The sequence below is a fragment of the Apis dorsata genome, unplaced genomic scaffold (assembly GCF_000469605.1).
Source record: "Apis dorsata unplaced genomic scaffold, Apis dorsata 1.3 scaffold_949, whole genome shotgun sequence".
In the NCBI taxonomy this organism is placed as follows: domain Eukaryota; kingdom Metazoa; phylum Arthropoda; class Insecta; order Hymenoptera; family Apidae; genus Apis; species Apis dorsata.
The window spans coordinates 87,464-100,195 of NW_006264058.1; the positions used below are offsets into that span (position 1 = coordinate 87,464).

A 12,732-nucleotide genomic window follows, 5' to 3' on the forward strand; every position below is an offset into this window, starting at 1 on the left:
TAAGAAAATATAGATATATTAGATAGATAATATAAATATAGAGCAATACTTATATATATATAGAACAATAGAGCAATACTTTTTTCAGTGAAATTTAACATTTCATTTTCTAACCTTAAAATGATCAATTGACTTTTTTATTTATTTGTAGATATAAAATAAAAAAATTTTCATGGATCGCATAAAAAATTTTACAAATATTCATTTCCCTTGATAGAATTGGACAAAGATGTTCGTCCTTGGGAATTGTATAACAACATAGAAGCAGAAGTGCGAAATATGATGGCATCGTTGAGAGCGGTTTCAGAATTGCAGAATCCAGCGATTAGAGATAGACACTGGAGAGAATTAATGGCTGAAACGAAGGTAATTAACACAGTCCATGGAATCGTGGAAAAACTTATTTGTTATTGAAGTTAACATCAAAATAAACTTATCCTCTTATTCTTAAATCTATGTACAATGTGAACTAGGTCTTGGGTTAACTGTAGATCAAGTCTTAAGTTTTTAAGCCTTGGCTTCAATTATGTTAAGTTACAACACTGTGGTGAAAACTGTGCAACTGTTCTGATACTGAAACAAAGAACGAATTAAAAACTTAATATGATTATTAACAAACGAGAAGAATTGAGTTACTATTTGAGATAATTAAATGATGAAAATGAATATGTTTATCGTGTATGTTGATAGGTGGTATTTATAATGACAGACACTACCACGTTGGAAGATTTATTAAAATTGCAATTGCACAAATACGAAGAAGAAGTTAAAAATATCGTGGCTAAATCGGTAAAGGAAATGGCGATGGAAAAAGTGTTGAAAGAGTTGCACGATACATGGAGCACTCTCGAATTTGACAAAGAGCTACACGAGCGTACGAAATTATACGTTCTTAGAATCGACGAGCAAACTATCGAAATCCTTGAAGAGAATCAGGTAATCTTTTATGATTCTGTTTTGTTAAATGAATAAAGTAAGAAGTAAAGATGGAGAGATCTCCACGATCAACTTACACAATTTTATTCTACAATTTTATTCTACCTTTAATTTTTATCGATTTTCGCAATCACAGGTGCAATTACAAAATATGTTAGGGTCCAAATTCGTTGGATATTTCCTGGAGGAAATTCTCGATTGGCAAAAAAAATTAAGCACCGCGGATGCGGTGATCAATGCATGGTTCGAAGTTCAACGGGCATGGATACATCTCGAAAGTATCTTCATCGGTTCTGAAGATATTAGAAGCCAACTTCCGGAAGAGTCGAAACGATTCGAAAAAATTGACAAAGATTTTAAAGTAATTTTAAATAAATAATTTACTTTTAAATAAGTAATCGATTGTTTATTAATGTTTTTTCCCCCACTTTTCCTCCCTGTGTTAAAAGAAATACTTTGAAAAAATTCATTTATCATTTAAATAATTATTTTTTAAGGAATTACTGAAAGAAATGTTGAGCAATTTAAATATCGTAAAAGCAACGAGTCGACCGAAACTTTTAGAAAAACTGGAGGATTTAGAATTTCAATTAAATCTTTGCGAAAAAGCTTTAGCAGATTATTTGGAAACAAAAAGATTAATTTATCCAAGATTTTATTTCATTTCCTCGGCAGATCTACTCGATATTTTAAGCAATGGTTAGAAAACTTTTGATAATTATCTATCATTTTTTTATTTGTTTTTTTACTCTTCATTCAAAATTTTTTCCCACGAATGATCAGTATATTATTAAATTCAAACAAATTTATTTAAAGTAATTATTAAATTTTAATGAAACGAAAATTATCGAAATTATATAATAAATTGTTATTTTTCTAAGGAAACATACCTGAATTAGTCTGCCGACATTTATCAAAACTGTACGATTCTATTGCAAAATTAAAATGGAAAATGGAACACGATAAACCAACGAAACAAGCGATAGTTATGATCGCCAAAGATGGTGAACATATGGCTATTTATGGGAATTGTGATTGCAGTGGAAAGGTAAATATACATTCGCGAGAGAATCTCGTAAGAAAAATCAAAATGATCTCATCATTTTGAAAATCCATCAAAGTGGAATCATCGACACGTTTACTTAAGGTGGAGATTTGGTTGAATAACGTGACAGATGCGATGAAGAGATCCGTGAGGTATCATATATCTCAGGCGGTATTCACTTACGACGAGAAACCACGAGAGCAATGGATTTTCGATCATCAAGCGCAACCCGCATTATGCGGTAGTCAAATTTGGTGGACGACGGAGGTGAATATGGCTTTCGCGAGATTGGAAGAAGGTTTCGAAAACGCGTTTAAAGATTATCAGAGAAAGCAGATTAATCAGTTGAACGCGTTGATAACAATACTCTGCGGGGATTTGATCGAAAGCGATCGAAGAAAGATTATGACGATTTGCACGATTGACGTGCACGCGAGAGATGTCGTAGGAAAAATGATCACGATGAAGGCAGAAAGCTCTTCCAGTTTCCAATGGCAATCCCAGCTAAGACACAGGTGCAAAATTTCAATCATTTGTCCGTATTCGTCAAACTTTAACCTCAAATTTCAACTTTCAGATGGGACGACAAAGTTGGCGATTGTTTCGCTGATATTTGTGATGCTTCGTTCAAATATGATTACGAATATTTGGGCAATGTTCCACGATTGGTGATAACACCGTTGACAGACAGATGTTATATCACTTTAACGCAATCCTTGCATCTCATAATGGGTGGAGCACCAGCTGGCCCAGCTGGAACCGGAAAAACGGAAACCACGAAAGATTTGGGAAGAGCATTGGGCCAAATGGTCTACGTATTCAATTGTTCCGAGCAAATGGATTACAAGGTAATGTACTGTTCTTCACTTGAAAAGAAGTCTCGCAGAACGGCATAGGGGCAAGAGAGATTCGTTAGAATCGCCTATTTCCACTTCAGATATTTTGCTGACAATTTTGACACTACACATTACATAATAGTAGAAGAGCTATAATTTGAATATTCAAAATCGTAAAAATTATTTTCATTTATGAAGTTACATTAGGATAATCTGGAAGATTGGAAGCTGAAATATTTTCGAAACTATTAATTATTTTGATATTAATTACGATTCTATAGTAATGCATCAAGATTTAAATATAGATCGTCGTTTTGAATTAATATATGTGAAAAGTACCATAATAGAAACAAAAATATGTATGTAAATAGGCGTTTCTTTCCAAATTAACCAATCGGATTTGCATTCCTCCCGCGAAACTTCTTTCCACCAATGAACGAACGAGAAGAGTCGAATATTATGGAAATTTGTTTTAAACATGTGGTAACACGTATTGTTTTCTTTCAGTCCTGTGGAAATATTTATAAAGGTCTTGCACAAGTAGGAGCGTGGGGTTGTTTCGATGAATTCAATCGTATTTCGGTGGAAGTATTATCGGTAGTTGCCGTGCAAGTGAAATCGGTTTTAGACGGGGTGAAACATCGTAAACCAACATTCCTATTCTTTGGAGAGATTCTTAATATTGTCCCCACCGTTGGAATGTTCATTACTATGAATCCTGGCTATGCTGGAAGGACGGAATTGCCGGAAAATTTGAAAACTTTATTCAGGTATCATGAAGTGATTTAAATATTTCTAATTGTAATCTCACGTAATTCCTCATCACTCGAAATATCTCGCTTTTTAAATATTAAATTCATTTACAATTTTTGTTCGAAACATTTTTATAATTATATTTTATTTATATTAATATTTTCAAAAACAAAAGAAATATGGCATGGGTTAGATAGAATTGTATAGATATAATTTTATCTCGTCAGAAAATTATCATCATTTATTCATTTTACAAAGGCCTTGCGCCATGGTAGTTCCAGATTTTGATTTAATTTGCGAGATAATGCTGGTAGCAGAAGGTTTTCAAGAAGCTAGATTATTGGCAAGGAAGTTTATTACGTTGTATCAGCTTTGCCGAGAACTTCTATCGAAACAAGATCATTACGATTGGGGTCTACGAGCGATTAAATCGGTTTTAGTAGTCGCTGGTAAATTAAAGAGAGGCGATCCCGATAGAGCCGAGGATCAAGTGTTAATGAGAGCCCTCAGAGATTTCAACATTCCGAAAATTGTGACGGACGATGTACCCGTGTTCATGGGTCTTATCGGTTAATTTTCTTTTATATTTCGTTTTCATGTAATTTATTTAATAATAGTTTTTTTAATATTTATTTAATAATAGTTTTTTTAATATTTATTTAATAATAGTTTTTTTTTTCATTCTTTATATCTATTTCATAAGAATATCGATTGTTTAGGAGACTTGTTTCCTGCTTTGGACGTACCGCGAAAAAGAGATTTTGATTTCGAGATGACAGTTCGAAAATCCACTTTGGATCTTAAATTGCAACCAGAGGATGGTTTTATATTAAAAGTAAGAGTATAAAGCAACAAATGGAACACATTAATGTAAAACATTTTTTTTAATTCTGTCTCAAAAAAATTTTTATTAAAAGTAATATTAAACAAAACAGGTTGTCCAGTTAGAAGAATTGCTTCATGTTCGTCACTCGGTTTTCATCGTTGGGTTTGCCGGAACTGGGAAGACCGAAGTTTGGAGAACGCTTAATCGAACGTATTTTAATAATCAATTAAAACCCTATTACAATGATTTGAATCCAAAAGCTGTTACGAACGACGAACTTTTTGGTGTGATCAATCCAGCAACACGAGAATGGAAAGATGGGTTGGTATTTCTATCTCCTTTATGCGAAAAACAAGCGATTAATCAATCAATTTCTTCAGATTATTCTCTGTGTTAATGAGAGATCAGGCAAATATGACGGGAACCGATCCTAAATGGATTATTTTTGACGGTGATATAGATCCAATGTGGATCGAGTCGTTAAACACTGTGATGGATGACAACAAAGTGTTGACTTTGGCTAGCAACGAAAGAATCGCTTTAAACCCATCCATGAGACTTCTATTTGAGATTTCCAATCTTAGGTGATAATTTTAAATCATAGCTTTCTATTTTTTTTTTTTTTCATTTCTTTTTCTCTCTTTGATTCAATTCATTAATTTAATATCATGTTCGGAAAATTCGTAGAACTGCAACACCGGCTACTGTTTCCAGAGCTGGAATTCTTTACATAAATCCACAAGATATTGGATGGTATCCGTAAGTTTACTTATTATAATTTTCTTTTTTTATCGATTGAAAATTACAATTTCGAAATGAAATATAATTTGAAATATTTGTAATAATTTATTATTATACAGATTTGCGATTAGTTGGATAGAAACAAGAGACCCAGCAGAGAGAGCGAATTTAACCATTTTATTCGATAAATACGTGCCGACCCTGATAGAAGTGACAAAATTTAGATTTAAAAAAATTACGCCGTTACCAGAAATCTGTCACGTCGAGATGCTTTGCAATTTACTAGATTTCTTTCTAGTTAAAGAGAACGTAACACCAGAATCTCCGAAGGAATGGTATAAATGAAAGTGACGAATCATTTAAACTTAAATCTCTCTAATGTTTCTCCTTAAACAGGTATGAATTGTACTTTGTTTTTGCATGCATTTGGGCATTTGGATCGGCCACTTTCCAAGATCAATTGATCGATTGGCGAAACGAGTTCAATAAATGGTGGCAAAATGAATTTAAAACCGTCAAGTTTCCCACTGGTGGAAATGTATTCAATTTTTTCATCGAAAATGAAACGAAAAAATTGGTTCCTTGGACCGAGAAAGTGACAGCTTTTGAGTTGGATACTGATATACCGTTACAAGTTCGTTTCCATTTTTTTTTTTTTTTTAATATATAAAAGCTAATTAAAATGAAAATTTTGTTTGTGATACTTGATAGTAGATGCATAATGCATTATTGTATTTTAAGAATTTTTCACTCAATACTTTAATTTTATTTTATTGTTATAGAATACTTTAGTCTCAACTGCTGAAACTGCACGTTTATTCTTTTTCTTGGATGTTTTTATACAAGAACGTGTGCCAGTGATGTTGATAGGTGCAGCTGGATCAGGAAAGAGTGTAATCATGGCTGAAAAACTCGCAGCTCTTCCTGATACTTATAATATTGCGAACGTGCCCCTTAATTATTATACCACATCTGGTAATAAATATTTACAAAAGATTATTTCATTCTAATTTTAAAAGAATTTCTAAATTTTTATTCGATTATACGTTCAAGAAATGCTGCAAAGAATAATGGAAAAACACTTGGAGAAAAAGACCGGTAGAAATTTTGGGCCACCTGGTATGAAAAGATTGATTTATTTCATCGATGATATGAACATGCCCGCAATCGATACTTACGGAACCGTCCAACCTCACACACTCATTAGACAACATGTCGATTATAATCACTGGTACGTATTGGAAATATTATTAAGTTTTGGCACAGTTATGCTATTTGCTTGATCGATTGTGAAATAATAATTTGATAATAGGTACGATAGAACGAAATTAACATTGAAGGAAATTCAAAATACGCAATACGTATCATGTATGAATCCTACTGCCGGTAGTTTCACGATTAATCCTCGTTTGCAAAGACATTTTGCCGTTTTCGCTGTTAGGTAAGTTAAAATTAACGGATATTCGTATCTTCAATTCTTAGAACAATATAAATATACTATAAAAATTTTACATAGTTTCCCAACCGAAGAAAATTTACTAACGATCTATAGTCAAATGTTAGAGCAACATTTGATGAATCCTTTTAATAAATTTAATGTAGTGTTGTTAAAAGTTGCCGATTCATTGTTGCACGCAGCATTGTTCTGTCACAACAGAATTTCATCGATATTTTTACCAACGGCAGTTAAATTTCATTATCTATTTAATTTACGTGATATCTCAAATATTTTTCAAGTAAGATTTATTTTTCTGGAATAATTATTATCTGTTCAAACAAAATAGCGTCGTAATAACATCAATTTATTTCTAGGGTTTACTTTTTGCAACTGGCGACACTGTCCCAACAATAAATTATTTGATCAGATTGTACGTTCACGAAGCTACAAGAGTATATTCCGATAAATTGATCAGTGCTGAGGACAAAAAAGTATTTCAACAATTGCTAAGAGAATCACTTCGTAAGAATATTAGTGTAAGTGTTACGATTATTATTTAAATATAATATAATAATTATTAAATATAATATATGTTATATGTAAAAGAAAAAAGAAACTAAAAAATTCATTTTGTTGCATGTATCGCAGGAAATGGATGAGAATTTTATATTTGCTGAACCAATAATTTTTTGTCATTTTGCCGAAGGGATCGGTGAACCAAAATATATGCCAATAAAAGATTGGTCGCAATTAACGAAGCTATTGAATGAAGCTTTGGTTAATTATAATGAATTGGTAATATTTAAAATAATATAATAATAAAAAATTATAAGAAAAGATTATAAATTATCGGAATTTTCTAATCGAATAATGTTCATTAATATTTATCTTGGAATAGGTAGGCGCGATGAATTTAGTTTTATTTGACGATGCCATGTATCAAGTCTGTCAAATAAATCGTATTTTGGAAGCACCAAGAGGAAACGCATTGCTCGTAGGGGTTGGGGGAAGCGGAAAACAATCTCTTTCTAGCCTTGCTTCTTTCATCGCGGGTTTAGAAGTATGTTTGAAAAAAGTATTTATTTCAAATCTCAAACATTGTGCCCGATTTTATCATTTTTCATTTATTCAATCAAATTACTATACTATGATATGATTAAAAATATATCAATTTAATTTAGTAACCTTTAGTTATTAAGATATTTGAAAATTTGTAAATTTGTCTTTTGTAAATTTATGAGTAAAATTATAATATTAAATATAATTCAATTTTTAAATTAAAATAATTTATTCTTTGATTTTTAGGTTTTTCAGATACAATTAAAAACAGGTTATTCAATGGCTGACTTAAGAACAGATTTATCCAATTTATACCTAAAATCTGGATTGAAATCAATTGGAATTACTTTCTTAATGACCGATTCTCACGTTGCCGATGAAAAATTTTTGGTTCTCATAAACGATATGCTTGCTTTTGGTGAAATTTCGGAATTATTTGCAGATGATGAAGTAGATAATATTGTGAATGCAGTTCGAAATGAGGTATATATTTTTTATCAATAAACAGAATTTTAATAATTTTATATTTATTTTTTTCAACCCTTATAGGTATGTTTATAATATATAATATTTATATTCATTTAATATACATTTTTAGTTAAATAAATATATCACGACAAAAATATTCCGGAAACTGAATTTATTTCATTTGATTTTTACACAATTTATTTTTGTAGCATGCCATGTCGATGATTTATTATATCATAGGTAAAACAAAGCGGTTTGGTGGATACAAAAGAAAATTGTTGGAAGTTTTTCATCAATAGAGTTCGATATAAATTAAAATGCGTTCTTTGTTTCTCTCCCGTTGGAGCAACTCTTCGAAACAGAGCTAGACAGTTTCCAGCAATCGTGAATAATACTTCGATTAATTGGTTTGAAGGTTGGCCGGAAGATGCTTTGAAATCCGTTTCTATTAGATTTTTGGCGGTAAGATGATTTGAACACATCTTTGCTTAAATAAACTTTATATTAATATATGCTTAATCGAATAAATATCGAATTAAATTTTAATTATATTTTTCTCTAAGAAAAGCGAATAGTTGAAGAAAGATAGAAATAAAATAAAAATACTGAAATCAACATCATCTTTAGATCGTAAATTAAAAAAAAAGGATAAAAAATTATAGAAAAAAAATAGAGATAGAATAATTAATCGTTAAAGAATTAATCATTAACGTCATCTTTCGAGTATCAAAAATATTTTTTCAATGAATTATCTTTCCAAAAATATTCAAGAGATGGCATTAACTCTCAATTTTTATTCTATCCTAATTATCCTCTCTTCAAAGAAATGTTTATAGTATTCGCGAAAGATGGCGTTAGCGATTAATTCTACTAATTATTTTTAATGCATAAGCACAAACGAAGATTGTTTATAGGAATGTTAATTAAATATATTTTCATAATTTTTCTTTCAAAATTATAGTATCGTTTCATTTTTTATGTTAACATTCAATATTTACGTTATGTTAAATATTATTCACATTATATGTATAATATAAAATAAATATAAATATCACTTTCTTTTTTTCAAGTAAGCGCAAAATTATAAATTTATATTATGTACATGTGTATAAAATATATATCACTTTCTCTTTTTCATGCTATTTGAGCATAAAATTGCAAATTTAACAAGTTTTTGCAAACTCATTTTATTAGTCATGCTTGATTAATCAAAAAATACACGATCATTATAAATTTAATGAATTAATAAATTAATTTCACTTCCTTAATTAATATTCGATATTGTAATCTCAAAATTAGATTTCGTTTTTATTATTACCGAACAAATTTCGAATTATTAAGACACACATTCGACTAAACTGTCTGAATTAATATATAATTCCTTCTACTATTATTTTTTTTATTATCATTTTTAGGATTTAAATTACCGCGATATATTTTGATTGCAGGAATTAGAAGACTTGCCAAGTGAATATAAACCATCGGCTTCTTTATTTATGTCATATGTGCATACTAGCGTTGACGATGTTTCTTTGCTTTATTTACAAAATGAGAGAAGATACAACTATACAACTCCAAAAACATTTTTGGAGCAAATTTCTTTATATTCGAAGCTACTCGTGGAGAGAACTTATGATGTAAAATCCATGATCGAGAGATTAAAGAATGGATTGGATAAATTAGAATCTTGTGCTGGCCAAGTAATAAGATTTCATTATTAATATTAAATAATTGTCAATAAGAATTTATATAAAATATTTATAATTGCATATATATTGTAAATTGAATTTAATTTAACCAAATTAATATAACTATATATAGATCTTAATTGATAGGTAAGCGAACTAAGAGTTGTCCTAGCAGTTCAAGAAGTGGAACTGAAAAAAAAGAATGAAATTGCAGACAGAATTCTTACTGAAGTTCGATTAGAGAATACGAAAGCGGAAGCGGAAAAAGCGATTGGTAAAAAGTTTATTTCTTCTTATCTATTATAATAATTTAAATTCGCAATAATTCAAAAAGATTTATCTATATGATTTGTTACTTGTATAGTAAGAAGAAAATATTTCTAAAAAATGATCATACGATGAAAATGATTTTTTGTTGATAGTATCGGAGGAAGAGGCAAAGGTAGCTGAAATAAAAGAAACAGTAGCTGAAAAACAGAGACGATGCGATGAAGATTTAGCGAAAGCAGAACCTGCAGTACGGCAAGCTGAAGCTGCTCTGGATACCTTAAATAAAGTAAAAAAGAAATAAATTTGTAATTATCAAATTAAACTTATATAAATATTTAAAATATTTAAAAATATGTAAAATATGAAAAATATGAAAAAAATTGAACACGATTTCAGGGTAATTTAACGGAATTGAAAGCTTTTGTAACGCCACCAGAACAAGTAGCGATGGTAGTACAAGCTGTTCTAGTATTATTCGCTCCGAGGGGTGTAATACCGAAAGATAGAAGTTGGAAAGCGTGTAAAGCGATGATGGGTCACATCGACACGTTTCTCTCTCAACTTCGTAATTACGACAAAGAAAATATTCATCCTGAAGTGGTGAAAGCTATACAACCTTATATCAATCATAAAGGTTTTATATAATATATAGGATGTCCTAAAAATATGAGAACATCCGTTAACAAAATCTTTTGCAAAAGAAAATGTTGCTTGAAATTATTTCAAGAATTTCAGTTAACAAATGTTCTCCTATCCATGTTTGGGATATCTTATATAAATATAGAAATATATAAAAGCAATAAAAATAATAATAATCATATGGTATTTTTAGATTTTGACCCCGAGATTATTGTTACAAAATCGCTAGCAGCTGCAGGTCTTTGCAGTTGGGTGAGGAATATAATGGTTTTCCATTATATTAATGAAACTGTAAAACCATTAAGAGCTGCGCTTGCACAAGCTAATACTGAGCTAAAAGCTGCTATGGATCATTTGAATGCCTTGAGAACACGATTAGCGGTAAGTTTTTGTTCATTTTATTCCTCGTATATTATCATAAATGATTTTATCAGATATATAAAAAAATAATTATTATCATTATAGGAATTACAAAAAGTGCTCGACATTCTAGGAGAAAGAATGAATGCAGCTTTAGCTGAAAAACAAAAATGTCAGGATGAAGCTGATGCCACTGCTTTAACTATCGATCTCGCAAATAGATTGGTAAATGGTTTAGCATCCGAGAAAATTCGGTGGACCGAAGAAGTAGAAATGTTAGTTTTTATACAATAAATATTCAAATGTAATACAAATGTAATTTTAATAAGTATAATTATAAACACGATGAAAAGCACAATTTTTAAATTGTCTTAGGTTGACGAATTCATTCGTAATGGTGCCAGGCGATGTTCTTCTTGTAACTGCATTTTTATCATACATGGGATGTTTTACTCGGAAATATAGACATGACTTAATGTTCGATCATTGGTTACCGTTCTTGGAAAAGTTGCAAGTGAAAATACCAAGAACTACCGATTTAGATATCCTAGCTTTATTGACCGATGATGCACAAATTGCACAATGGAATAACGAAGGTGAATATATTTTTTATATTTTTTCATATACTAATAAATTTTAGATTAGATTTTAGATTTAAAAAGCCATCAATCATTATCGATATATATAATTAATAATGAGATATTTATTAAGGACTACCATCCGATAGAATGTCTTCCGAAAATGCAACAATTTTAATGAATTCAGCGAGATGGCCTTTAATGATAGATCCACAGTTACAAGGACTTAAATGGATAAAGAATCGATATGGCGAAGAATTACAAGTGCTTAGGCTTACTCAACCAAATTATTTGCATTTGATTGAAATTTCTATCGCGAATGGTGCAATTGTTTTAATTGAAAATATAATGGAAAGTATCGATCCTGTTTTAGATCCAGTTATTAAAAGAGATCTAATAAAGAAAGGAAAGTATGTATTTATTACATTATTGTAATATTGTAAATAATTTGCATTAAAAAACATTATGATAAATTTTAATTTTAACTTATTATTAATTCTTAACATTCAGTTATTAAAGCTTAGTTTACTATGTATATAATGTAAATAAAATATATTTATTTATTTATTATTTTATTATTCGTATTTATATAAATAGAAATATTTTTGAAACTTTTATTTTAAAGGGCGATAAAAATTTGGGATAAGGAAGTAGATTATGATCCTCATTTCCGGCTAATTATACAAACAAAGTTAGCTAATCCTCATTATAAACCTGAAATACAAGCACAAACCACTCTTATCAATTTTACCGTAACGAAAGATGGTTTGGAAGAACAACTTCTAGGAGATGTTGTAAAAGCCGAAAGACCCGATTTAGAATCGAAAAAAGCTGAATTAACTACTCAACAAAATACCTTTAAAATTAGTTTGAAAGCATTGGAAGATGATCTATTGCACAGGTATGATTAATATGGTTTTCTCAATAAAAATGAGAATAAATGTTTTTGGTAAAATTCTATTCATATTACTGACATCTCTCCCTTCTATTTCTTTCAAAAAATTGTAAAATGATACAAAATTTTAAAAATATATTTATATAAAATTATATGAAATTATATATTTCAAAATGCATTTTTTTTTTTTTTTTTTTTTT

General features: G+C 29.8%; 1 protein-coding gene across 1 annotated transcript in view; it reads left to right on the forward strand.

Moving 5' to 3' along the window:
• The window catches only part of LOC102675665 (dynein beta chain, ciliary-like), a 24,417-nt gene that overhangs the window by 10,419 nt on the left and 1,266 nt on the right, over positions 1-12,732 (forward strand). The window contains exons 23-55 of the mRNA XM_031514279.1: positions 218-366; positions 691-936; positions 1,073-1,297; positions 1,434-1,635; positions 1,818-1,984; positions 2,084-2,496; positions 2,559-2,829; positions 3,325-3,587; positions 3,829-4,139; positions 4,290-4,405; positions 4,506-4,717; positions 4,777-4,980; positions 5,084-5,155; positions 5,257-5,472; positions 5,534-5,771; positions 5,920-6,112; positions 6,191-6,368; positions 6,450-6,578; positions 6,654-6,873; positions 6,950-7,111; positions 7,224-7,370; positions 7,474-7,635; positions 7,881-8,117; positions 8,343-8,564; positions 9,551-9,802; positions 9,938-10,064; positions 10,213-10,346; positions 10,457-10,694; positions 10,893-11,080; positions 11,165-11,334; positions 11,435-11,655; positions 11,771-12,047; positions 12,263-12,538. Coding sequence (XP_031370139.1) covers positions 218-366; positions 691-936; positions 1,073-1,297; positions 1,434-1,635; positions 1,818-1,984; positions 2,084-2,496; positions 2,559-2,829; positions 3,325-3,587; positions 3,829-4,139; positions 4,290-4,405; positions 4,506-4,717; positions 4,777-4,980; positions 5,084-5,155; positions 5,257-5,472; positions 5,534-5,771; positions 5,920-6,112; positions 6,191-6,368; positions 6,450-6,578; positions 6,654-6,873; positions 6,950-7,111; positions 7,224-7,370; positions 7,474-7,635; positions 7,881-8,117; positions 8,343-8,564; positions 9,551-9,802; positions 9,938-10,064; positions 10,213-10,346; positions 10,457-10,694; positions 10,893-11,080; positions 11,165-11,334; positions 11,435-11,655; positions 11,771-12,047; positions 12,263-12,538 — 6,838 coding nt within the window. The remainder of the gene's footprint in view (positions 1-217; positions 367-690; positions 937-1,072; positions 1,298-1,433; positions 1,636-1,817; positions 1,985-2,083; positions 2,497-2,558; positions 2,830-3,324; positions 3,588-3,828; positions 4,140-4,289; positions 4,406-4,505; positions 4,718-4,776; positions 4,981-5,083; positions 5,156-5,256; positions 5,473-5,533; positions 5,772-5,919; positions 6,113-6,190; positions 6,369-6,449; positions 6,579-6,653; positions 6,874-6,949; positions 7,112-7,223; positions 7,371-7,473; positions 7,636-7,880; positions 8,118-8,342; positions 8,565-9,550; positions 9,803-9,937; positions 10,065-10,212; positions 10,347-10,456; positions 10,695-10,892; positions 11,081-11,164; positions 11,335-11,434; positions 11,656-11,770; positions 12,048-12,262; positions 12,539-12,732) is intronic.